The sequence below is a fragment of the Herpailurus yagouaroundi genome, unplaced genomic scaffold, assembly GCF_014898765.1.
Source record: "Herpailurus yagouaroundi ecotype Mexico unplaced genomic scaffold, PumYag 181, whole genome shotgun sequence".
NCBI classification, from domain to species: domain Eukaryota; kingdom Metazoa; phylum Chordata; class Mammalia; order Carnivora; family Felidae; genus Herpailurus; species Herpailurus yagouaroundi.
Genome location: NW_024412412.1, coordinates 13,605,753 through 13,633,252, shown reverse-complemented (window position 1 = coordinate 13,633,252; position 27,500 = coordinate 13,605,753). Strand labels below are relative to the sequence as shown.

Here is a 27,500-nt window from a genome sequence, read left to right as displayed (position 1 = left end):
ATAAATACATAAAATATCTGGCCCCGTGTCTGGCATGGAATAGAGGCTGGTTTGTTAAAAAGTAGCCCCTTTGGTAGTTTTTTCTGTATTGCCTGCAGCATTTTCACATTTAGTTGGTGTCTTTCCTCTCTCCTCCAGTTACCAAGAAGCCAAGGCCAGAAAAATTTTGATATTCTGCCGTGGTTTGTAATAGCAGAGATATGCGGGTGCAGCAGTCCGAAGAAATGCAGTGTTAATCTGAGCTTGTGACCGGGCTATTAGCTGATAGCACGCAATCAAAAGGGGATCTTGGGAAAAGGTCGTGGGACCATGCCTGGTCATACTGATATTCAACAGCTACTCATCTTCCTGCAGAACTTTGTTTTTTATTTCTTACTTGTCAGTCTCTACAACACAGTTTAAAGGGATTATGTTGATTTATTCATCTCAAGGATCTCACATGAACTATCACTTCTTTTGCCCCCTGGTACCATTTCATTAGATATTATATTGGCCAAACTGGACGCGGCACGTCCAACATGGCTTGCTTTTTTTTTTTTTGGCGAGCTTTACTTCAAAATCTATTGTCCTTTTCCTTTTTTGTTGTCCTGGGGAGAGTTTTTCAGTCAACAGTGTCCATGCACAAGCTTTTACCTTCTCTAGCTAAGTGTACATATCAAATAGAATTTGAAAAACATCTGAGCTGATACTCTTCCTTAGCTTTGAAGAAAGTCTTTTCCTTCGTAAGAGTGTCAGTGAAAACATTACTTCTTAAAACTCAAATCTAGTAACTCTCTTAGCTGGGAAAATATAAACTACAACAGTGATGAATTTACCAGAAAGTTAACAAAGCGTAAGCGTTAGGGTTCTCCCGTATGGGTTCCTTCCAAGCCCAGCGAGGGCCCAGGCAACACATGATCTTATGTTTGTAAAACTCTGTCAAAGTAAACTATTTTGAGATTCTTTTTCTTAAACAGAATCCCCCACATTGAACAAGCTTTGAGCCCAATAAACCGGGATCTGCCCTGATTATTGGTCAACCTAAACTTGCCCGAACGTCTACTGTGCTTTGAATTTTGTTCTGTTCAATATGGCTTAGATTAAGTGAGCTGGTAACTGAAATTGAGAAGTATTTTTCTTACACAGAGATGTGCGTTGTGGTATTTTTTTGTGACAAATTTTACTAACCAATTTGAAAATAGCTTTTCAGATGATATTGCATAATATTACTTTACAATATACTGCAGGGTAATGGCTCATTTAAGTAGTTTTAATTCCTTCGATGTTCTGTGATACGGAGTTTCCTCTCTCATGATGAAATATTCTTAGAAAACAATGTCAGAGAGTCACATCAAAGTGCAAAAAGGACATTTGAAAATAGATAGTAACCTTTCAGCAAGATGCTTACCTATGTCTAAAATCTTTATTTCTTGGTGGAAGCAGATAAAAAAGGTGGGAAAAAAAAGCACAGTTAGAAAAAGTTTCTAAAAGATAATAATGAGTTGCATACTGAGATTTTAATCATTTGTATGGAAAATCCCCAACTTAAGCAGAAATAACACTGGAAATGAATTTTGTAGGCCAAGGCTTAGCAAATAATTTACAGAGTGGGATGATTTTCATCATCACACTTAAATGAACAACGCAAAGCAACAATTTAGTACTTTCACCCTTGGTGTTATAGCTAATGGGTTAACCCAACTCGTGAACTTGCTTATTGGAAAGTTACAGCCTTAGTTCATTTACTATTATGTTCTGATACTGCAGGGAAATATTTTCTCTCTTAAATTTCAACAGGTGTGAAATAAAAGGCTAATGACCTATACCATGAGGTTATTCTAAAGGGATTTGAAAATCATAGTTCCATCCTATCAGAGCATATAAAATTCCCTGGAATCAGTGAGACATTTTATATCTTGGGTGACTTTATACTCTATGCTCTTTTATATGGCATAGTATGTATATACGTGCTTTTCCCAACTTTAACCAAGAATCTAACTTCTTTCTAAGGAGAATTTTAAACATGGGGAAGGTATACTTAAATAATACACTGGTACATCAGATTAAACACTTAAAAAAAAAATAAAGGCATGCTTAGCTTTGGTTAAAATCCCAAATGCAGGGGGTGCCTGGCTGGTTCGGTCAGTAGAGCACGTGACTCTTGATCTCAGGGCTGTAAGTTTGAGCCCCACATTGGGTGTAGAGATTACTTAGAAATAAAATCTTAAAAAAAAAAAAAAACTCAATTAAGGAAAGACATACCTGAGTTCCAAAACGCTTGTTACGTTTCCAGAAGGGAATATTCGGCGAACGTAGTTGAAATCCCCTACATACAGACTGCCATCGATCCCACAAGCTAACGCGACTGGAGCCAATAGCTTATTGCCATCGGCTTGACCATTGCAGCTCGGGCATGAGATGCTGCGCCTGCGGCCGTTGCCCATGATGCTACTGACGACCGGAGGCTGTTGGGAGATAAACTGGTTCTCCCCATTTCCCTTGTACAGTATACCTAGAAGACATAAAATGCATTTTTCTTGGGATAAAAAGTACAAAGATGCAAAGTAACCACGCCCACTCTAGAGTTAACTGTACTTCACTGCTTTGTAGATACAGACTGGGAAAACTCTTCTTTAAAGTTCCAGAGGACAGAACAAAACAAGAACTCAGTCACTTCGTGTAAAATACTATGTGACAAAATACAAAGGATATATACAAAAATCGCGATCTGTTGCGAATTTAAGGAAGGGGCTGGTAAAAGAAACAAAGGATCAACTAGGAAAATGGAAAGCCCGAACTGTCAACATCGGTGCTTCTCAAACGTCGTTGCACACTGGAACGGACTGGGGAGCTAACAAAAAATACTGATGCTCAGATCTCATCTCGAGAGACTCCGATTTAACTGGTCTGGGGGGCAGCCTTTTAAAAAACCCTCCAGACAATCCTAATGTGCAACCAAGTTTGGGAACCATGCTCTACACAATGTTCTTCAGGGAATACCAAGTTTGCCTAACTGCCGAATGATGTTAAAAAAATTATATATTAATCCAATAAAAACCGTGTGCCACAAATATGAATTTCTTCTGATTTTGAAAGAGTTAAACATACTTTATAGACAATAAAGTTAGAAAGCATCTATTAGACCTCCTATATACTGCTACGCTACCAAAGAACATTCTTGGTTATTCTCTGATCTGACATGAGGATGCCCACACATTCAGTAATTCAAAATTCCAAACGTAACGAAACTATTACGGAGAGGCAATTTATTATTTAAAGAGAATTCTGCTTTAAGGCATGCAAGTGCCAACAATTTTAAGAAGACAAAACGCCAGTCTGCTCCATTATGGTCTTCAATGAAAATCTGAGACAAAATCCCGAATGAATATTAAACATTTTCATAGTTAGAAACTAGAGTTGAGTTGAGATTCTTATCTTATTCCTTTACCATTATTATATACAGATCAGATCAACGGTTTCATTTTGGTCTGATGTATACTGGACGGTCAGCTGTTATCACTCCATACATATTTCATGATGCTTCTCAGTGTGTTATTATCTGTATAAACCACCTGCTATTTTGACTTTGGAAGTTGTACATATTATATATTTATTGAACGTTCTCTATTTCAAAGCGGTTCTTCAAGCCAACGCTTATACTTTTTAGCAGATACACTGTTAAAAGAATCAATCCCCAGAAAGAACAAACAGGAAACACGAGAAAGTGTTTTTTCCTCCCACTCTGGGATAATTTTAAAGTGGAGAAGAGATCAGAAGATCAGAATCATTATGTTCCTCTTAGAGCTCAGCACGCTTTTAGGTGGATTCTATGATTACTTTTGAATGCTCTGCTATTTGAGTGATGTAATAATCACAGAACAGTTACATAGAGAAATCAGGAAAGATAAAACAGGTTTATACAAATTTAAGAAAAATAATCTAAATAAGGCTGGATCATAACAACATATGAAAAGCCTTTTGCCTTAAATATTCAAAGAAGACATTAGTGATACCTAAGATCCTTCTTTCTGTGATTACGTTATTTGACAATTAGGGAACTACCATTTCCTGTACGAGCCACGTCTGTAATTTTCATCCAAAGAATCCCACCAGTCAGCCTACTTCTCTGCTGAGCCTGATTTATTCAGTCATTACTTTAAACGACTGGTCCTTCATGATTCTCCTCTATTATGACAGAACAAAAACACGAACATTAGAATATTTACTTTCAAGTTCCAGGTCTGCACAAACACCTGTCACTGTCTCCATTTTTGCCTTCTCTTCTTCTTTAAAACGTGTTCAAAGCTCATCCACCTTGTCGTGATTACAAATCACTTTGTTTATTCAATGAGACACATGTCACTTTGAAAAGCCCCTACTTGTCAAACTGTTCTTGGATGAAATGTGAAATCACAATCGGTTTACCCCGGGAATTAGGTTAACACACATTTAAAAACAACATACGGTGTATACTTTATAGCAGTTTTTGGAGGACAGAATTTTGGGTAGCCCAGTTTTTACATCGGAACTGATATTTTAATAAAAGCAAACCATATATTATGCCGGTAGAGAAAGTGTGGGTGTGTATTTTTATTATATATACATACACAGAATATCTACAACTTTCTCAGCTCTACCTGAGTACTGTACTCAGTGTTGGATTACACTGTTATGGGAAGGCCTTTCCTGGAGCTCTTTGCTACTGGTTCACGATCTCTTAGTGAAATCCTGGGGCTAACTGGTGGCGAACCGTACCTTACATTCTCACGATAACTAAAACGTTTCTAGAGAGGCTCCCCCCATTTTGTTTATAAAGAAACTTCTGAAGGAATCCAGCAATCGGTCACACTCCGTGAAATACGATTTCCCCGACTTTAATCAAGAGCAGCCACGAGCACATTCGGCACAGCCTGAAATACCACTGGTCCAGACACCGCCGATGATTAGAGGGAACATACGGAGCGGCCTTCTTGGTCGGGAGTCTCGCTTTCCCCACGCGTGTGCCGCACGTGGCACTCGCCGTCAGCTCTGCTCCCCAAGAACCTTCCGGGGTGCTCACTGAGAGGCAAGCTGACGTCCAGGGCAAAGCTGGAATGGGGACAGAGCTCGGCACTGCCCGGTGTGGTTTTCCTCTTACTATGGGTTTGCTCAGTACTATATTTTTCCAGAGGTAAGGCACCGGGTTCTCACGCCCTGGCTTAGAAACTACTTTAGATTGAGTACATTCGGAAGCTGAAAATGCACCCGCGCCAGCTCCAACAATTTTTTTTTAAATAAAAAGAACAAGTACCAAAGTAACGTTAATCTGAAAAAGTGACCATTAACCATAAACACGTAGTCGTATTACATGCTCCGTTCAAAGTTCTGAACCTTCCAAAAACCTCTGCAAAGTCAAAGCTCGATGATTTTTCCAAGACTGTGGCATCTCCTTCTCTGGCTATTTGCAAAGGGAGAGTAGAGAGTTATTAGAATGACGTGGTTTAGGACAGGTGGCTACAGTAAGTTGCACGAAGGCTCCGCTTTTCTAGAAAAGTGCCCATAAATTATCTGAGATTGTAGCTGGCGTGTGGGCAAAATGTTAGACACACAGCGAGGACAACAGAAATCGTTTAATGTCAATGATATTCTTTATGAGACTATGCTGGTCAAATTTTGTCAAGTAACTGGTCTTTTGGTTTGTGATATCTGATACATGGTTTTCCAGGGCATATTCACCTATAGTGTAAGGCCTACTATAAGGAATGCTCTTTTCTCAAATTATTCATGTATTTTTTCCCTCATATTTACAAAGTTAAATAAGAGTATAGGAACCCAGTTTGAGCAAGAGAACAATGTTTTTTCTCACATACAATTTAAGAACTGAAAATAAAAATCGACATACTCAGACTACTTAAGGATTAAGATCTGTTAGAAACATTTTGGTGGGGCGCCTGGGTGGCTCAGTCAGTGAAGTCTCACTTGAGCTCAGGTCATGATCTCACGGTTCGTGAGTTCAAGCCCCGCGTTGGCCCCGTGCTGACAGCTCACAGCCTGGAGCCTGCTTCGGATTTCGTGCCTTCCTCTCTCTTTGCCCCTCTCCCGGCTCACACTCTGTTTTCTCTCTCTCTCAAAAAACAAACATTAAAAAAATTACCAAACAAGAGAAATATTTTGGGAAAGTACATGGATTTTCATTTTTTCTTTACTTTTAAAAAAGTCCCCTCCCACTCCTTTTTTGGTAAGCCTTCCTGAAGCACTGTGGATCAACTCACGGACTGACTATAGATATAGAAACTCCTAGAAAATCTGTGGTAGGGACGACCACATAGAGTACTTTCAATGCAGCATTAAAGTCATTTATAATCAAATGGGAAAACTATTTTGGTGATGAATATACGAATGTTTCAAAGTCCGCAAGAAGAATGTTAGGTAGTTCCCACTTCAGACTTCTATGGTCTTGGAAACATTTTTTTCTTTTTTAATTTTTTTTAAACGTTTATTTATTTTTGGGACACAGAGAGACAGAGCATGAACGGGGGAGGGGCAGAGAGAGAGGGAGACACAGAATCGGAAACAGGCTCCAGGCTCCGAGCCATCAGCCCAGAGCCCAACGCGGGGCTCGAACTCACGAACCGCGAGATCGTGACCTGAGCCGAAGTTGGACGCTCAACCGACTGAGCCACCCAGGCGCCCCGGAAACATATATTTTTTCTCCTACTTCTAATCCTACAGCATGCATGGGATGAAATGTTGCCACAGTCTAATCCATCCGCAGGAAAGCAAATCAACTGAGAACAAGATCTTACCATTCTGAACGTCCAACACATGATGTTTATCTAATGTCCAACCACCCATGTTGGAAGCGTCTAATTCATAGCCTTGTAAAATGGCGGTCCTCTTTTCCCACAGAGTCAAGTCCAGACATGACTCGTATTCATATCCAACTGAAACTGGAATCAAGACAAATCACAGTTCATCTTAGCTACAGGCAGAGACGCAACGTACTGTTTTTGATAAAACGCCTTTCTTCGTAGTCGTGTTCTAATACTATATTTCTACTCATTTATGAGTAGCGTTTATTTCTATGTGAGAGGATTTGGCCACATAAAAGGTATTTTTCTAAAAAAAAAACTGATCTTCAAGTATTATTTTTCTATCGACTTGATAGGAAATTAGTATTTTTTTTCCCCTCACACCACTTTTTCACAAGGGGTCCACAGCACAAAATGAAGACCAGACTGGGCACCTGGTTAAGTAATCAGATCAGACAAATCAGCCCCGGGTGGTGATCAGATGATAACAGCTTAAAAATTACATTTTCCATCTGAATAATTATAGCGGTGTAGTTTCCAAGAGTATTCAGTTGTGGAAGATATTTACAACAAGTAAGGTTCAATATAGCAAAAAAGATAGTCTGATTATGGCATCATATTCACATCACTATCAGAAATGAACAATAACACCAGCAGTAGATTAATGTGAACAAATCACAAATGAGAAGATTCAGAGTCACAATGGAACATGGGTTTTAAATTTTAGAACAAAGCAGAGGGAGAAGTGGTAATTATCTGATTGAACTAATTCAAGCCCAAGGTATATATTAATTCCAGAATAAGAATACTCTCAGGTAGAAACTGGTAGAACAAAAAGCATTCATCGGTTGTTGCTGTTCTTGGGTGGAGTGTGAAGCTATACCATACATACATTTCTTCACATCAATCTTTGATCACACTGTCCCATCATTCAGTGAAACAACTGGTTTACCCGATGTTTTATTTTTTATTATTTTTTTCAATATATGAAGTTTATTGTCAAATTGGTTTCCATACAACACCCAGTGCTCATCCCAAAAGGTGCCCTCCTCAATACCCATCCCCCACCCTCCCCTCCCTCCCACCCCCCATCAACCCTCAGTTTGTTCTCAGTTTTTAAGAGTCTCTTATGCTTTGGCTCTCTTCCACTCTAACCTCTTTTTACCCGATGTTTTAAGAATGTCATTGCACTGAATGGACTCCTTCTAGTCAAAAGATCTGAGATAATTTCTGAACACAAATATTGTCTATATCCTCTCAAATACCCTTGTGAGCTGAAACCACCCTAATTGTCAGATACGGAAAACATCAAAAAGGATAAGGAAAGCTATGGAGACAAAGTTGTAAGGAAAAAAAACGAGAAAAGGAAGGAGAACAGTAAGGAAGGAGAACATGGGAGGAAAGGATGGGACACTGTAGACTGTCATTCAGAACGTTTTCTAATGTACAATTTCAGTCAGAAAAAAGGGATGCTGTCTCATCATATGGAAATACACTCCCTTTTCCCATGGTAGGTCTCAACCAACCAGCTTAGAACTCCCCACGGACAATCTTACTGCCTCCCCATCTGTTTATCCAATGAGTTTCGTGGGTGATTTGTTAGTTCTGACTTCAAGATAATATCATATTAGTTCTGACTTCAAGATAATTTTTTTTTTGGCTGAAAATATATTGATGAGGAACTTACCAACAGCTTCAGATAGACCATAGACCTTTTGATTATACGCATCTGTTTTATCCCATATAAAAGTGTAGGCCAAGTTTGGCGAGGCAGGAAACCACTTCTGAAAGAGTCTTCCGACGACAGCCACCATAAGGTGAACCTTCATTAAATTAAATGGTATAATAGACTGGGTCATGGTGATCTTGAGAACTGACTTATAGCCTGCAGCTCTGGAACTCAAGTAGGAAAGTTTCAGATCTGTCCCTGGGATTGTAGTTTCTTCATGGAGTACCTAGGTATGAAAAAAGCGGAAGCTTAAAACTGCGATCGTGGATAACTATTAGGTAAAAGAGATTCCACAGGGGCGCCTGGGTGGCTCAGTCGGTTGGGCGTCCGACTTCGGCTCAGGTCATGATCTCGCCGTCTTGTGAGTTCGAGCCCCGCGTCGGGCTCTGTGCTGACAGCTCAGAGCCTGGAGCCTGTTTCGGATTCTGTGTCTCCCTCTCTCTCTGACCCTCCCGCATTCATGCTCTGTCTCTCTCTGTCTCAAAAATAAATAAATGTTAAAAAAAAAATTAAAAAAAAAAAAGATTCCACAGAATTGAGACGAACAACTAAAATAAGACATCAAAGAGTCGCTCTTCACAAATACACATCTGAGCTGTGACTTTATTCAATAATTAAAAATAACTCTGCCGCCAGCCCAATTTCTCTCCTCCTAAAAGCTTCTTGTCATTTATTTTGAGTTAATCATACCTCAGGTGCTATTGCTCACACGGAAGTCCCTGTAACTGCTCCATCGGGCTGACATGCACTGACTTGTTGGCCTATAGTCACAGCCGACTCTCACTAACCCATCTTTCACCCCCATCACCCTGGAGAATTAGAGCAGACATTTGTAAGATGGCTGGCTTAGCGCAGGGATGTGGTCTAGGCCAAAGATCTGGCCTACGCCAGCTGGCTCATTTAGGGATGAAACCTGGGCCTGTAGCCTCAGCAGCTGACTGGTCACAGCCTAGAAAGATAGGAGTGATAACAAAACAAGACCAATTCGTTTGGGTTAAATTGTAGCAAATTCCACATCCATGTGGAAAGGTAACAGAACGATAGCAAGTCCTTATAAGTAGACACTGAGTGAGGACTCACCACTGACTTTTGATAGGATGGTGGATGGACTAGTATTTCGGAGCTGCATAAATTTCTCCCTAGAGAACAACTAATGCGTTACTGAATGCACAGGCAAGACACTCAATGTATCCTTTTCGAGTTGAAGCTGGACTGTAAAAAGTTAAAATAACCACCTGCCTACGAATGATCTCCTTTACAAACTGGTAAAAATCACATTCTTAACCCTCCAGCCTACCCATCGATGTGACTGGCTCCATGAATGCTAACAAAGGCATACCGACATAGGCCAAAACATTAATTGTTTTGAAAATATATTTTACGTCGTGTGTAAAATCTTTCCAGAGGGTTCAGATGCTAATTAGGAAGCACCGATTAGGTTGGTTACTAATGATCACTCTCCCCAGGTTTACCACAAGACACATATTGCAAAGTGCACAAGGCCATTTATGCTCAAGGATCCGCACCAGGAAGTCAACACTTTCTCTACTAAGAATTAAGTTAACACTCGCAAAGCTTTCCTCATATTGTCCTATCAAGCTTCTTTGTTCAGACAGAAAGGACTATCTGATTGTGTTAGAAAAATCTCAGAATGGCGATCCAGTGGTCAGTGGCACTTAGCTCCTCTCGCGTGGAGCAGCTAGGATTGATGCTTAGCTGTCACCTCTGAGTTTCAATGACTTAAGTGGAACCCACGACAGTGAGGTTGTGGTGGTCAGTTTCAATATAAACAAGCAGCACAAAAGAGTGGGCTAAGCAAACTTCCATGCTGTCCTGTGAGCCAGTGTTGGCATGAAGAGAGATGTGAGGCAATTTAGTGGATCAAGAAGGCATCGCTACGCTCTCACAGATATTGTTCCCATTTATTACAAGTGGGGTTTTCCTTCCCAACTACGCCAACGGATTCCGGCCACGGACTGTCTCAGGCAAAATAGTTTACGGACATACAGAAACTTTCCAGAGCTTTGTTAGACTCAGGGAGACCATTACGTTTAAGATCGACAGCATTGTTGTGTGGCTGTAGGCTACAGGATGTATAATGAAAATAGAACTCATTGTTCTTCTATCTTTGGGGTGAAATACCAATGGGTGAGCTTGAAAAATAGATTCTGTGACTCTTGAATGGCTCTGAAAATGTAAGTGATCGAACCCTAAGGCATATAATTTGTTTCCTCTTATTTCCAAAATAATTTCTCATAAATCTGGTAGGTTTTCTATACGTAAGGCAGTCCTTTCCTTAATTAATATATATTTCCTGTGATCTTCTAGAGGCTGCGTCTCTAATTCAAGATATCATGTGTTATTCTTATCTTAATAATTGATTACTATCTTTGTCATCATTAACCTACTTCCATGGAACAAATATCTGTAATTTGATTCATTAAAACATGTGTTTCGCCTATGTAATTGAACTTGACCATGTTATTTTGCATTAGAGGGAAAAGTAAATCTAGCCAGAGTGGAAAAAATAAACCATTAAGCCTATTTTTTTTTTTTTTTTTTTACCAGCTGTCTGATCTGTAAGCCTCATTCTTCACCCCATTACATATTCAGTTAGAAAGCGCAATAAAACGAAAAAAACAGAGTAAAATTACAAACACAAAGGCTTACTTTCTCTAATTTTGTTATTGTTATTTTTTGTTTGATAATAAGTTAATGAGTATTTTATTTTATAATAAATAAATAAAATTATTTATCCAGTCAAAAAAAAAAAATAAAGAAATACATCCTGTCACTTCTACCTTCCAAATCTCAGTCTAATCTGCTTCATCTTCTCCAGTGCCATTGTGCATGTTGGGCACCTTCCGTCTCCGTGCTGGACGTGCATGGAAATACAGCGAACACTAGTCAGTTCACCGATCCGTCTGTTTCCTTCTAGCAATTACACATTTTGTCAGTTGAGTTAGCGTTAGAGAAATCTGGAAAAATGCCATGGGCTCCCCAGTTCCATATTGCCTAAAGAATTCAAGGTCTCCACTGTATGATAACCTGGCCTCAGGCTTTCCCTTTATATGCCCTACATTTAAATGGTCCATCAGCTTTCATATGACATTATTTGGTTTTACCACCATGTGGTTGCTTACACATTTTCTTCCATCTGGATTATCCTTTCCCTCCTTTGAAGGTCAACCTCCTCAGTGATGCTTTTTTTTGGCTTCTTTAGGAATGGACCCCTCTTGAACTTTCAGAGTTCTTCTTTCAAATCTCGATCACACTTTAGAGTGGCAAGAGCCATGCCTCACTAATCTTTTTATCCTAGTAGAGTACCAGGTACACATTAGACTCTCAGTAAATTTCTACCAAATGTTGGTTGACTGTTTGATGGAATGGGGAAAAGAACCCTTCATGTATTCTTGCAACTGTTGACTACCTGCAACCCACTTCAGTGACTCGGTTTGCTGAAAGTTTGCCCCCTATAGACAGACAGACAGACACTGCTTCAAGGTTAAATCTATTTAAGGCCTGGCAAGGAGCTCAGCCTGACTACACGATGACCCCTGGGAGGAAGCACTACAGTGCATAAGGCTACAGTGAATTTCTAATAAAAGCTTCAGCCCAAAGTCGGCCTGGTTACACAGCATATCATCCAGGGGTCTCTTCTGCATCATAGTTGCCTGTGAGAGTTCTCCTTACCTGTTATCCTGGACCTTCTCGGCTCGTCTCCTCTGCTCTCTATCTGTACTCCCTCCCTGGGGGTTCTTTCTCATCCTATGCTTTATGTTCATCCGTAACACTGATGACCCCCAGGTTTAATATCTTTCCTTCCAACCTCTCCCCTGGACTCTGCTCGTACATGTCCCCTCCTTACACCTTCCACCCTAAGCACCTTTGTTCAAGCCACGATCATTTCTCCTACTTACTGAGACTGTCTCCCACCTGGTCTCCTTATTTGAACCTTTCCCCAACATAAAATATTCTTAGTGTAGCAATTACAGTGATCCTTTTAAGAAGGAAATCAGCAACCGTTACTGCTCTACTCTAAAGCTTCCAACAGCTTCCAATGACTCAAAGTACACACACGGTCCTTGACCCTGCCACCATCTTCAATGACTCTGGGTTTGGGCGTCACTCCTTCACTCAAGCCCTACCCTCTGGCCTCTTTGCCGTTCTGTGAATAGGCCAAGCATGCTCTTCCCCCGGAGCTTCTGACCTTGCTCCTTATGCTGTCTGGAAGACCCTTCTATCTACTCTTTCACTTTCTTAAAGTTTCTGCTGAAATATCAACTTATCAAAGAGATCCTCCCGGACCACCCTTCGTAAAATGGCACCCCGATCTGTTTTACCCTGTTTTACCTTTGAAAAATGAGTCTTATTCATAACCTGACATACATTTGTCTGTTTGTTGTCTCTCCCCCCTCTTAGCTGGCAAGCTCCCTGAGGGCAGGCATTCATCTGATTGGCTTACTGCTTCATTCCATTCTAACACCGCCTGGTGCAGAACAGGTATTCAATAAACACTCGAAGAATGAATGTGACAAAGCGGCTATGTGCTGCTGTTATTTTACAGACCACATATTTTTACTTGGCTATTTATGAATAAAGTCCATTATTATTGTACCTAATGTCCTATCTTTAAAACCTCAAAATTATTTCCTTTTGAAAAACTATTTATTTACTTTTGAGAGAGAGAGAGAGAGAGAGAGAGAGAGAGAGAGAGTCTACAAGGGAGGGGCAGAGAGAGAGGAAGAGAGAATCCCAAGCAGGATCCACACTATCAGCACAGAGCCCTATGTGGGATTCAATCCCAGAAACCTGGGATCATGACCAGAGCCGAAATCAAGAGTTGGACGCTCAACTGAGCCACCCAGGTGCCCCAAACTGAAAATTATTATTATCTAAAAAAAATTGTTTTTAACATTTAATCATTTTTGAGAGACAGAGAGAGACAGAGGGGCAGAGAGAGAGAGGGAGACACAGAATCCTAAGCAGGCTCCAGGCTCCGAGCTGTCAGCACAGAGCCCGAACGCACGAGCAGCGGGGCTCGAATGCACGAACTATGAGATCATGACCCGAGCCAAAGTCGGATGCTCGACCGACTGAGCCACTCAGGTGCCCCTCAAAATTATTTTTAACTGAAAACAAATAGGAAGGAAAAAAATCTCCAGATATTTCAGTAGATAAAAGGAATAGTGACAGTATGGCTATTTTTTTAAAAGTTAGTTTTCTTTTTTTCCTGAGGAGAATAGGCTTTGCTATAAATTATTAGAACTTAAGACCTAATATCAAGCTTTTTAGGTAAAAATATCTTGCGACAATTAATAAATATTTGCTGCTAAAAATCAAAAAGTCATCTCTTCTGAAACATTTTTTACTTACAATTATAATAAAACATTAAGTTACTGAGAATAATGACCATAATTAATTGTTACCATGTCCACCAGGAGGTCAGGAACATACAGGTACCAAAAGCTTTTTCAAGTGAGTGCATGAGCAAAGACGTTATCAGCTAGTTGAGTTTAAGCTGTTTTTCTATTTGGCTACAACCAGTAAATATATACATATATAGTACAGCCTGAACAAAAAAGTATTTTGAATAGGTCTTTAAGAAATAACTAGATATCCTACCACAGTGTTATATATTCTAGCACACACACACACACACACACACACACACACACACACCCCACATTCTATGTTTCATTCTACAGAATATTTAGGATAGTGCTGGAATTCTGCAACCCTTTTTAAAGATTCTTGGGACACTGCACGATCGGAAAAACGGTTTCCTTAAAAAGGACTGCCTGCTAGAATATTCTACCTGTGTTTCGGGAATAATAGGGCTGTCTTCAGGAGATGATCTGAAAAAGGTGGATAAAGGAGAGGACACGATGATAGGATTTGGCCTCACAAATCCACTCAGATCACAGCTGGGAATGTCATTCTCTTCCTTCTTCATGACTAGGGTATCCATCACATAAAAGACATTCCACGGAATCCACACCGTATGATACTGAGTGAGGAATGGGGATCGTTCAAATACCAAAGTCAGGGAAGCCCCTCCATTTGCCACCAGGTCAAACCTAAGAGAAAACAAGATTGCTCAGTGAATTATCTGGATCCCATACAGCTTCCAACAACACTCAACTGCATAAATAAATATGCTTTATAAAGATAGCCGATTTCCCCCCAACTTTTATATCATAGGGTTTCAAATCTATGAGTATGCAAATAATTATACAATGAACACCCATATACCCTTTACTTAGACTTACCAATTCATTAACATTTTCCCGTATCTGCTTTATCTGTCTACCCATCTACTCTTTTTTTCAGAACCATCTGAGCTTATGAAATATCACTTCGAAATATTTCAACGGGAACCTTCTAAGACAAAGAAAATTCTACAAAATCACAACACTGTTACCACGTCTTGGTAAATGAGCTCAACTTTTTAACTTTTATTTATCTTTATTTAAAAAAAAATTTTTTTAACGTTTATTCATTTTTGAGACAGAGAGAGACAGAGCATGAATGGGGGGAAGGTCAGAGAGGGAGGGAGACACAGAATCTGAAACAGGATCCAGGCTCTGAGCCGTCAGCCCAGAGCCCGACGTGGGGCTCGAACTCACGGACCGCGAGATCGTGACCTGAGCCGAAGTCGGATGCCCAACTGACTGAGCCACCCACACACCCCATGAGCTCAACTTTTAAAGCGCTGTGTGAGCACGTGACTTTAAGTCTGTGTCATGTGCACCGTCACAGATTTCTGGAGTCTAAAAGTTGTCGCAGTTCTATATTAAATGGAACAATAACACATATTGGGTGATAGAAGAATGCCTAGTTTTTATACTGAAACTACTTCAAAAAAAGAGAGTGCAGTGGGACTAACTCACATTCCATCCTGGCGGGTAATAGTATATCCATATTCTGGGTAATGGAAAAACGAGACATTTACTCCAATGAGAGGAGTTCCATCAGCAGTTAGTACTTGGCCTCTGATGACGGATGCAAGGCTGTGGGAAAAGGAGAAGAATCAGAATGAGCATTTGTCTCCTCAGGCCAACAGTACCATGATTTGGAGCTAATTCATCCTAAGGATAAAATAACACTATCACCCACACTTGTTATTTCCCCAAACCAGACCTGAAATACTCCCAAGACAATGTCCCTTTTAATTCGGTGCAATTCACATTCTCTAAATGCCTGGTGTTTACCCTGGGTTTTTAATTTGTTGCAATCTGGTTTTTGGAGAGTTATCAAGACCAATAATTTAGAGATGAATTTTTTAAATTATAAACTGCGCTTTTTCATAAGTCATCTATCTGGTGCTTACATGAAGAAAAGTATACCTTCCAATTAATTCTGAGGCAATCCGTAAATCTGCGGGGACCAAGGAGTACAAGATTTAAAGGGGCAATAAGGCACATTTGTGCAACAACTTTTAATCAACTGCTGGGTCTAACTGCATTAATGCTGTTAAATTACTGCAGATCCAGGAGTTCCAGCGTAAATCATCTTCTTTTACTCAGTGAGACACAAGACACCTGCTTTCACTTACTGGTTTATTTTCAGGTCATTACTGCTCTGTAAAGCACCAGTCAAACAGCTTATGCAATCTTACTGTGATGCCGTTAGCAGTTCCATTACATTAATTCATAATTTATATTATTTAGCGAGCTCAGCTAAAAAAAAAAAAAAAAGCTCACTTCTGCTTTGCCTTTTGGGGTCTTTTCACTGCTTCTTTTGAAACATTTCCAACCGTGCTAACAAAATCAACTAGTTAAATGAAGATTTATCGACTCCTTAATGGGATGTCCCGTTATGGCTCGGATGCTGAAATTGACAAAGTATGTGAACTGTGTCAAAAATGCTTGAAACGCGAAGTTTGGTGAGGAATTTGCCGAAAGAGGAAAAACTGCATTAAAAGAAAAAGCACTTCCCTCAAATTCAGTCATCAGCACTTCGTAAAAAGTGCACGTAACTACTGATAACAACACTACACATCTATGTAAGGAAAAAAAAAATGCATTAACCTCTTATTGAAAGGACTTTCTCCAGGTAGGACATGGGTGCTGTCAGACCCTATGAGAAAGCTGATTCGATCATAGAAGGACTTGGCGGCCTGCTGCGGGGGGGACTGTAAGCTTTGGCTGATGACATCCTGAGGGTCAGGCAGTCCATGGCAGTAAGCCTGGTTTTGGCAGGAACTCTGTAAACAGCAATCAGGATCCATACAGTCAACGAGCCCATCTGCAGAGAGAAGTGTAAGCCAGTGAGAGAACTCCTCTTTTAATCTGTGACTAACGTTTTGTGCGCTACGTTTTGTTTGTTGGTTCGTTTTCTTTCGTATGAAATGAATCTCTGCCCCCACCCCACCCCAATTGAGAGTAATTTCTAGGAGGCCTACTTTTTGGAAACGGATGAAATATGAATACAATATTTGCAGCTGCTTTCACGCAGAGTAAGTGTTTAGATCGGAGATGACTGATTCTGATTAAGAAATTAAAAATTACTGATTAGAACAATCTATTAGTAGCTTGAAAGAATATAGATTATTTTTTTTTTTAATTTTTCTTTCAACGTTTTTATTTATTTTTGGGACAGAGAGAGACAGAGCATGAACGGGGGAGGGGCAGAGAGAGAGGGAGACACAGAATCGGAAACAGGCTCCAGGCTCCGAGCCATCAGCCCAGAGCCCGACGCGGGGCTCGAACTCACGGACCGCGAGATCGTGACCTGGCTGAAGTCGGACACTTAACCGACTGCGCCACCCAGGCGCCCCAGATTATTTTTAAGTATAGTTACTGAAGCCTTCTATATTTTAAAGAAAACGTACTAGGAGTTAACACAGTGAGTGCAATTGGTGAATGGATAGGAAACTGCTTAGGGAGAAGTTCTAAAATTTGGGAAAGGGCCAGAAAATGAAAGTCTGTGAAATGAAGCAAACACAAATCAACATAAAACGGATGAGATTAGTCAACCATCTTTCAAGGAAACAGCTTTCCCAAGGAAGGTAAAGTGTGTTCCAAATAAAATTAAGGTAACTCTCAAATTTTAAACAGGATCCTGGGCCCCTGGTATGCCTCTGCCAAAAGGGAGGTGTTACTTTAAAATGTGGCAAATGTAAATACGCCATAATATTATAAATGATAAGAAGCCTATCAGAAAAGAAAACTGACCCGCAGTGTTGGTGACATGAAAAGTGTAGCGGGTAGAAAGAATCTGCTAGGGCCTTCTCCAGGAACATCAATAGGAAATGACATTCAATGCCCCATGTAGGTATTTTGCTTGAAACATATAAACCAACTCATCAGTGGACAAGAGTGTCAGGTTATGATGATTTGGTGACATTATCCCTTAAGATCATTCTTTCACTGGCCAGCTGATAGATGAATTGTGATCTGCTTGGCAATTACATGTCTCAGTACAGAGTAATAAAATATTAGTTTCTGAAGACTTTAAATCATTCTTGGGAGATCAAATGGTCTTAAAAATCTTTAAACCCAGGTATCAGGTCTTTGTGTGACCCTATTATGACAAACTCAATCGAAAATATCTAGTTGACCTACGTATTTTATTTACACGAGTGTTTTTTAGTAACTTTTATTTTCAAAAAAACACACTAGCCATTTGTTTTTGCTTGAGGACACTCTTATTAATAGAATGTAAGTTTTCCCCTCCATTATCTGACAGCAAATTGAGACAAAAGAAAAAGAGACTAAACTGAGTCATGTTGCCCAGTCTAAAAGTATGTCAACAGTGACACAGTAAGGTCAGAAACCAAAGACGAGGGGTCCTGGATCAATGTCTTTTTTTTTTTTTTCCCTAATTTTATTTATTTATTTTGAGAGAGAGAGAGAGAGAGAGAGAGAGAGAGAGAGAGAGAGAGACAGAGCGCGCAGAGGAAGGGCAGAGAGAGAGGGAAAGACTCCCAAGCAGGCTCTGTGCTGAGAGCCCTACTCGGGGCTCAATGTCATGAACAGTGAGATCATGACCTGGGCAGAAATCAAGTCAGTCGCTTAACCAACTGAGGAGCCCAGGTGCCCCCTGGATCAATGCCCTTAAGTCATTTTGCACACCTGAAGCAGAAGGCAGGGAACACTTGTGATTTCTCCTAATACTCCCTTCTGTTTCTTTGGGCAACAGCTCTACGTAGTCATTTAGGTGTCCATCCCTCCCTCTCTGTCCACTCGCATTTCCCCCTTCACGTTTGGTTCAGAAATGTTTGGTTCAACTGAACTTGCTGAGCTGGAGTGAATTTCAGGAACTGTCTGCAGGTCCTGCCCCCCCGCACCCCGCCCCCCACCTCCTCCCAGGCTTGAAGCTGTACGGCTGTGAGGTTGGGGTGACTGCATCCCTCCAGCTGCCAATCCAGGAGAACCTGGTTCGGAATGCAGCCATTCAAGAAGCAGAGCCAAGAGCTGGAGACAAAAACAATAGGTCACAGTGGCATCTTTAAGGTTTTTACAACAGGCCGGACTGGAGCTCCTGGGCTTTTCAGGTGCAGAGGCCAAGCTATATTCTTCTTCTTTATGCCTGTCTGGATTAGATTTTCTGTCACTTACAACTGAGAAAGATTTAGTTTATCTAGAGACAGTAGCTAAAAGTCTGTTCACTATTTTCCTTGTAGCTGAAAAACAAGCCGAATACACAAATACTTGAATTAAATTTATAGTGTTGGGCTCCTTTCACGTTAGTATTTTAATTGCTTTGTTAACCACAATGAGTCACAATGAGTCAGAATTTCTGATAGGCAGATCTTCTTATGTATTGTTTACTTGTGATAGTTACATTTTTATGCAGATGTCCATCATGTTTTTTAAAGATGCATTCATTATTTGAAAGGGCAGTTTTATTCCTTTGATAAAAGTTTTAAATCATATTTTAAGAAAATCAAATTAAACCGAGCTTTGAAATTTTATATAAATTTATCAAAATGCTACTTTCTTGGCCAAAAGGCCATGAAGATGATAAATGTCTAAATATTTCTCCATACTTTTGGAAGAAAGATAAAACTATGCTTATAGGCTTACTTTTCATGAAGATATGATAATGCAACACATTGTATGTATTTTTCTCTCAAAGAAAGAGAAGCAGTTATTAAGACTCAGATTTTTATAGTAGACTATTGAACCGTTGTCTCAGTATCATTTCTGGCTTCAAAAAAATTAAAAAATAAAACCCTTCCAGAAACAATTCATGATTATATATTGAGATTTTATAAGGAATCTTAAAAAAATTTTTTTTAAATGTTTATTTTTGAGAAAGAGAGAAGGACAGAACACAAGTTCTGAAGGGCAGAGAGAGAGAGGGAGACACAGAATCTGAAGCAGGCTCCAGGCTCTGAGCTTTCAGCACGACACGGGGCTCGAACCCATAGACCGTGAGATCATGACCTGAGCCGAAGTTGGACGCCCAACCAACGGAGCCATCCAGGCGCCCCTTATAAGGAATCTTTAATTACGTGTTTTATGATCTATTTCAGAGTTCTCACTCCATGACTTTTGAGTGGGTGTGCATATGCTTGGGAGAATCATTTTACACAAACATTTTATATTCTTGCAAATTTTTCCCTTACATTCATCCTTTAGCTTAGAAAGAGATTACTCACTTGGAAGAGAAGGTACTTCCAATTACTGTATTTTATCTCCATTAATCTTGAAAAATAAAGGTTAACTGCCCCCATCCTTTCCTTCCTGACACTACTCCCCCAGTGTCTTCCTTTAGGCAATAAATGGTACAGTTGCCCAAGAAGAATACTCAAATTTAGCCATTCATCTTTGTTAGTTTATGAAAAGCAAATGTGCATCTGGCATGTAGTCTGCAGGTCATAAAACTGCGTGAGATTGACACCTTCTGAACTAATCAGTTGGAAATGCATTTTTACAAGCCTCTCTGCTAACATCAATCAGAGAAGGAATCTCATTTTCAACAGCCAAGATGCAGGGACACACAGTTTGTTATTTTTCTGCAGAGTTTATCAGTAACTTGCCCAAGCAACTGATGGATGGTTATGAATCTGGCTCCCTATAACTTGGGAAAACATTTGTCATTCTTTGTACTTAGGGCTATCTAGTACAACTAAGTTGATTACCCACTTGCCCAAATGTACAGGGTAGTAAAATTGTCTTTGTGGAATAGCTTCTCAAAATCATTGAGATTCCAGGTAGTATCAGGAATATCAGGTCAGCTTAAATTTGTATTCGTGTAGACATCATCTCTAATAGAATTAATCATAAAAAAATCTAAAGAAAATCAGAAGTGCTCAAAACCCACTGAATAACAACTTCAATTATCTGCTTACATTATTATTCATCGTTGTTATTCATTATTATTATACATTATTATTCAATTACCTGCTTTACATTAAAGCAGATAATTTAGTTTATGCTCTGTCCACTCAATCCTGAAAATTCTTGCTTGGTTATCATTTTAAAACACGTTCTCATCTTACCTTAGGCTTCCATTGGACTGTAACAGTGGGTGGCAAACTTACTTTGCAAAGGGCCAGAGAGTAAACAATTTAGGCTTTGTTGGCCATGCAGTGTCCCACACTGTTCAGCCCCACCTTTATAGAGCGAAAGCAGCCATAAACATTACGGAAATGAATGGGTGTGTTCCAATAAAACTTTATTTACAAATACAGGCTTTGGCCCAGAGGTCATAGTTGGCCAGCCTCTGGTCTTGCTTTAATGTTTCTACCCCAGCCTATTTCCTCGTGCTCTTCAAATCATTCTTGACATTGTCTTGGGCGGATTTAGACAATACATACTTTGTCAGATTATTAAAACTTCTGATTCCAAGTCTCTTCCTAGGTTACTTCTATGCTGGCTTTAACCTGCTTATCAAAACTCACTTTCTTCTTTCAGCAGCTATGGCTACTTGAACTTGGTTTTTTTTTTTCCCCCTTGGTTTATTTTTTTAAATTTATTTATTTTTTAATATGAAATTTATTGTCAAATTTGTTTCCATACAATACCCAGTGCTCATCCCAACAGGTGAATCTCCTTTTAATGAATTTTCTGTTTTTACTCAAAAGATAATGTCCACCGCCCCTCCCCACAATATTAGGAAGCCCCTTTCCCCCATCCAAGTTAGAGGTAGAGATAGAAATTATAAATTAAGATATAAATTATTCTGAGGGAATTTATCCATAGACTTCAGAATTTTTGAAGTGTCCAGGTCTACCTTTCATTACTTTTCTAAGTCACCATTCTGTGAAACGCATGAAATTCGTTTATGACGGAACTGGGATCATGTTTGTGTCTCTGTCTACTCTTGTTGTTCTTCTGTATCAGTGGTCTCTTCACGGGTTTGGTCTCTATGTTCATGTATGTCTCCAGGCTGATCATTCTTCTGTACTTCAAATCTACAAACGGCCTTCCAGATATTTCCATTTGGATATTACACAGGCATCAAAAACTTAGTGCATCTAAAACACATCTAATCTTCTCTAGATGTGCTGCTTTCTTCTGTATTTCCTAGTCCAGTGAATGATTCCATCATCTATCCGTCCAGTCTCTCCAAGTAGAAACCTAAATGTCATCCTTGACTCCTCCCTTCCTTTTTCTCTGCACTGAGTCAATTACCAGGTCCTTCTTTCCTTCACCCCAAATATCTCTTGAATCAGTCTCTTTCCATTTCCTAGAAACCAGCCTTCAAGCCACCATCGTGGTCCCTTGACAAGATCTCCACGACATTTTCGTTTCCCAAGTTCCAGGTGTGTCCCAACTCCTCATTCTCTACATTTCAGTCTGATGGTTTCCTCTGCCTGGAGACCGTGACCTCTCTCTACGCCCTGACCCCCAGGCCCTTGTCCCAATTGCTTCAGCCAGCAGCTCAGACAATGGCTTGGGAAGCTCCTTGAGAGCTGATTGAGCTCGCCATCATATCCCCAGTATCTAGTATCCTTCTTGGCACTATGTCAGCGCACAATGTTTTTCTGGAAGGAAGGGAAGAATGGATTCGGTTCCTACAGATAATTAGATTGAAACAGGTCAAAATGATGTCTTAAAGGGGCAGCAGAGACACCTTCTGGTTTTATTTGCTCACCCTTCTCCAACCCCCAGTACTATGCTAATCCTTGAATTCTGGTTTCTTTTTTTACCCCAACAGTTATTATTTTAAAATAGAGGTCTTGATTAATTGGACATTAAACAATCCACAAAGGTATAAAAAGCATTAGAAGAAACGTATGAAACACTATGTATAATCTTTCAAAGGAAAAGGCCCTATTTATTTTTGAAGACACACAGCCCAGAATTCATAAAAAGATAAACCTTATAAAAATCTGCCTCCTACCAGGGAAAACTTCTGCATGATGAAAGATACCTAACATCTGCAACACACCCAACAAAGAATTTGTTAAGTAGCATCTACCAAAATACTTCTAAAAATTAAAAAAAAAAAAAAAGTCAAACAACTAATAGGAAGAAAACGGGCCAGAGAAATAAATAAACAATTAGCAAAAGAGGAAATACAAATGGCCAAGAAACATAGATAAGGATCATCAATCTAGCCAGTAATTAGAGCAATGCAAATGAAATTAATAAAGATGGGAGTCACTTTCACCTGTCAGACAACATTCCTATTTTTCACTTGTTGGACAGTTTTGTTTCTGTACAATGATCACCTGCAGACCATGGGCACAGAGAAATAAGCACTCTCCTTCTGATGAAGCTCATAGCGGCAAAACCCACATGCGAGGCAATTTGGCCACGAAAATTAAAAAGTTTAAACACCCCTCCACCTAGAAATTTCGCTTCTTAACATCTGCCCAAAAGAAGTATTTGTACATTTACATAAGGATTTATATGCAGGCACACACACACACACACACACACACACACACACACACACACAGATTCACTACAGACTTGTCTTTATACTAAGAGCGGGGAAAAAAAACCCAGCAACACGAGGTTATTGCTAACACTTATCACAAACGGAGTAGTGGTAACATTAGTGACTACAGCTGTGCTTCTCTTACAAAGACTAAGGTATGCCTCTTCGTACTTACTGGCTGAAAAAAAATCTCTAAGGTTCTTTGGCAGAATCAAATTTAGAATAGCACTAATCCCACTTAATTTTAAAACCATAAATGTGCCTATAAATTCATGGAAGAAGGAGCGGAAATATGCACAGCAAGTTGCTGACAGCAGTTAACCGTTTGAGAAATGGCAATTCGCAAATTGGCATTGAGAAAGCACTGTGTGTATACTATGGTTACTACCAAAAAATTAATTCGTTAATGCAGGTTTTTTTTTTTTTAAGTCTATCTTTTATTTTGAGAGAGAGACAGCATGAGTGGGGGAGGGGCAGAGAGAGAGAGAGAGTGAGAGAATCCAAAGCAGGCTCTGCACCGTCAGCACAGGGCCCGACGTGGGGCTCGAACCCACGAAGCTGCGAGGTCATAACCTGAACTGAAAACTGAGAGTCCGACACTTAACCGACTGAGTCACTGAGGTGCCCTCTGCAGAGGTTCTTAGGGTGGAGACGTGTAACACAGAGACCTGTTTCTGAAGAGGTCCCGTGCACTGCCCGTTTCTACATTGCGAAGCCTGACGTGGCAGCCGCTGGTAATGGCTGTGAAACGAGGGTGGACTTGGAGTTTCAGCCTGTGTGCCTCTGGCTTTCCTCCGCCTCTAAAACTTACTCAGAGATCGTGGGAAAACCTCATGTTTCTCATACACTATCAGGAAGCTACTGGGAGCTTTGCTTCGAAGGGTACAAGCTGGGCTTCTCTTTCCTTGAATGTGATTTGCTTTGCTCTAAAAATTCTGTGGGGAGTGAAAGGGTTCAGACAACCTGAGTCTCTCCTAGAGTCTTTCAAACTCATACTAATTTGTCCCCCAAATCATGATCCACCAGGAAAATACATTTTATTTATTTATTTTTTCAACGTTTATTTATTTTTGGGACAGAGAGAGACAGAGCATGAACGGGCGAGGGGCAGAGAGAGAGGGAGACACAGAATCGGAAACAGGCTCCAGGCTCCGAGCCATCAGCCCAGAGCCCGACGCGGGGCTCGAACTCCCGGACCGCGAGATCGTGACCTGGCTGAAGTCGGACGCTTAACCGACTGCGCCACCCAGGCGCCCCAGGAAAATACATTTTAATGCTCTGAGTCTCTGAATGCCGTTCTGTGTTCTGATATCTGGAATCTTCTCGGGAAGTACTTATGATCTCCTGTAATCCTTTTTTTTCCCTTTTCCCTTTTCTTTCCTCTCTTCCTCCCTCCCTCCCTCCCTTTTTCTTCTTCTTCCTCTACTTTTTTTTTTCCATAGCTATAGATAATTTTTTAACATTTATTTATTTATTCTGAGAGAGAGAGTACGAGCAGGGGTGGGGAAGACAGAGAGGGAAAGAGAATCCCAAACAGCCTCTACAGTGAGCAGAGCCCAATGTGGGGCTCGAACTCACAAACTGTGAGATCATGACCTGAGCAGAAATCCAGAGTTGGACACTTAATCGACTGAGCCACCTCTTCTTTATTAAAGCCATTTCCCCCCTTTCTTCCCACTTCTGTTACTCTCTCTTTTATTTATTTAATTCTTATTTGAATATGTGTTTGGAGAACACAACAGTCTCATCTTCCTGCTAGAAGTCCTTAAGATTCTCTTTTCAAACATTTCCTATTTTCACTTGGTAATCTCCAAACTTAGACGGCTCCTGCCCATTCATCACACTCCTTCTGCTGCTTACATTAACATTTCATTCATTCTTCCATTTCTGTTTTTACCGCCAGCACACTGCTACATTTCCTTGCAGTCTGAACCTTTCCTTTGTATTCTCTCTCTCATTACTGTTTTTATCTTTCTAATTTCTGACTAACCTCTACTGAGTTGTGCTTTCCTCTCCATTATCATCAGCCTCCACTTAAAAAAAACAAAACTGGGGCGCCTGGGTGGCGCAGTCGGTTAAGCGTCCGACTTCAGCCAGGTCACGATCTCGCGGTCCATGAGTTCGAGCCCCGCGTCGGGCTCTGGGCTGATGGCTCAGAGCCTGGAGCCTGTTTCCGATTCTGTGTCTCCCTCTCTCTCTGCCCCTCCCCCGTTCATGCTCTGTCTCTCTCTGTCGCAAAAATAAATAAACGTTGGAAAAAAAAATTTAAAAAAAACAAAACAAAAACAAAACAAAACAAAACAAAACTAACCTGTTCTAGGTACCTCTTCCTGACACATCCCCAGAAAGTCATACTTCCGAAGGACAAAAAACCAAAAAAACTCTACCTACAAGTAAGCCGCATCACTGCTGGCATTGTATTTTGGCATATCACTGTTCTTGCATAAAGTTTAGTAGTTCTGTGCCCTCAGTCACCCAGTCTCTAAGAGAAGACTTGAGTCCCATGCTGTAAGAACCCACAGGGGACCTATCCACTAGAGGACCAGACAGAGAAGCAAGATGTCGGAGGGAACTCTAGTTAGGAAGATAAAAACATGGTAACAACTGTCAGAGATCACATATTTTGGAGAAATCACCTTGTTCATAAGTATCTTGAGTTTCTATGAAGGTAGACAGAATTGCCTTTGGCAAGGTGTTGGCATTCCGAGGCTTGCATAGTGGGCTCACGCTATGGGGAGCCATTTAAAATCGAGAAACCTGGGGTGCCTGGGTGGCTCAGTCAGTTGAGTGTCCGGGTTCGGCTCAGGTCACGATCTCACCATTTGTGAGTTCGAGCCCCGCGTTGGGCTCACGGCTGTCAGCTCACGGCCTGCTTTGGATCCTCTGCCCACCTCTCCCTGCCCCTCCCCCGCTCTTCCTCTCAAAAATGAATAAACATTAAAACAAATCAAATCAAATCAAGAAAGCCTCTACTGAGTGAGATTCTCAGTGGGTATGCTAGGTAAGGGCGAGGATGCTTATCAAAGTATGTAGGGGGAGCCGGAGAGCTGCTTTGCCAATCTCGGGCATGGAAAGCACGGACTTTTCTCGTTCTCGAGTGAGAAGGCTATAATTTGGAGGGGGGCGGGGGGGGGAAAGAAGGAGAAAAAGAGTAGAAGAAGATCCTTCCTGAGATGAACAGGAATCTATTCGTTATATGAAATAGTTATTGGCGCGTATTCCCTGGTTATCCTAAAACTAAGTGCTGTGGACAGCTATTAATATCCCTGGAGTGGAATCTGTTCCTTCTGTCTATCCAGCATCCATACCCCTCTCTTCTGGGGACAGAATCTCAACTTTCCTTTGGGCAGGGGGCATACTTCGGGCCGACGAGGGTCAGGCTCACACCTAGGCTGCAGTAACCACCCAACAAGGTTGTCTCCTTGTACTAGGGTTATCATGCTGTGGAATGTAAACGTAGAGCCGCTGGGGGTCATTCTGGGGAAGAGACAGTCAGACAGTGGTACCACCGTGGCACGGAGCAGAGCTGACAGATGAATTAGCCCAGATTTCTGTTGCCATTGTGTCAACACCCAGGTGCAGTGATCTCTGAGTTTTTCAGTGATATAAGCTAAGAAGTGTTTCTTTTTTAAAACCTTAAGTCCGTTTGAGTGGAATTTCCATCACGTGCAACCAAAGAGTCTTTCCTGGTGGCAATAAGAAATACAAAGGCTATCCCAGCGGAGGGGAAGGTGAAAGCCTAGGGTACAGCCTGTGTTCCACAGCGGGGGGCCGTTTCAGAGGCTAATGGAGACACTCCAGAACCTACGGAATGAGGCAAAACAGGGTCCTGGTCTGACACCCCAGCCCAGGTCGCGCTGCACTTCAGGGCGACCCGTTCCCAGCTCTTCACCTGCCCTCTCTCTGATCTTAGCAACTTCACCATCAGAGCGAGTTCTGGGATAGGAATGGGCAACGGCTGAGCCCGAGGGAGGTTAACTTTGCAGGCGAAGGAAGAGTTGGAGAAGTCTTCGTAAGCCAAGGCCGGCCATGCACTGCTGATCCTTTGCTCGGAAAGCTTCCTCAGAGAGGGCAGGATCTAGTGTCGTGGTTTCCAAAGTGTCTACACGCTCCATTAGGAGATGTTATGGACAATTACCGGTCCAGCGACCATTCGT

At 40.9% G+C, this 27,500-nt stretch overlaps 1 protein-coding gene across 11 annotated transcripts in view; it reads right to left on the bottom strand.

Annotated features, from left to right (window-relative positions):
- TENM3 (teneurin transmembrane protein 3) overlaps positions 1-27,500 on the bottom strand; it is a 1,301,596-nt gene that overhangs the window by 51,212 nt on the left and 1,222,884 nt on the right. For 8 of the 11 annotated variants that reach the window (XM_040490383.1, XM_040490387.1, XM_040490386.1 and 5 more), the window contains 7 exons: positions 16,533-16,749; positions 15,393-15,512; positions 14,318-14,579; positions 8,458-8,725; positions 6,765-6,908; positions 2,242-2,491; positions 1,388-1,408 (listed from right to left, as the gene is read on the bottom strand). In XM_040490383.1, coding sequence (XP_040346317.1) covers positions 1,388-1,408; positions 2,242-2,491; positions 6,765-6,908; positions 8,458-8,725; positions 14,318-14,579; positions 15,393-15,512; positions 16,533-16,749 — 1,282 coding nt within the window. The remainder of the gene's footprint in view (positions 1-1,387; positions 1,409-2,241; positions 2,492-6,764; positions 6,909-8,457; positions 8,726-14,317; positions 14,580-15,392; positions 15,513-16,532; positions 16,750-27,500) is intronic. The other 3 variants (XM_040490391.1, XM_040490389.1, XM_040490393.1) reach the window with 1 other exon arrangement.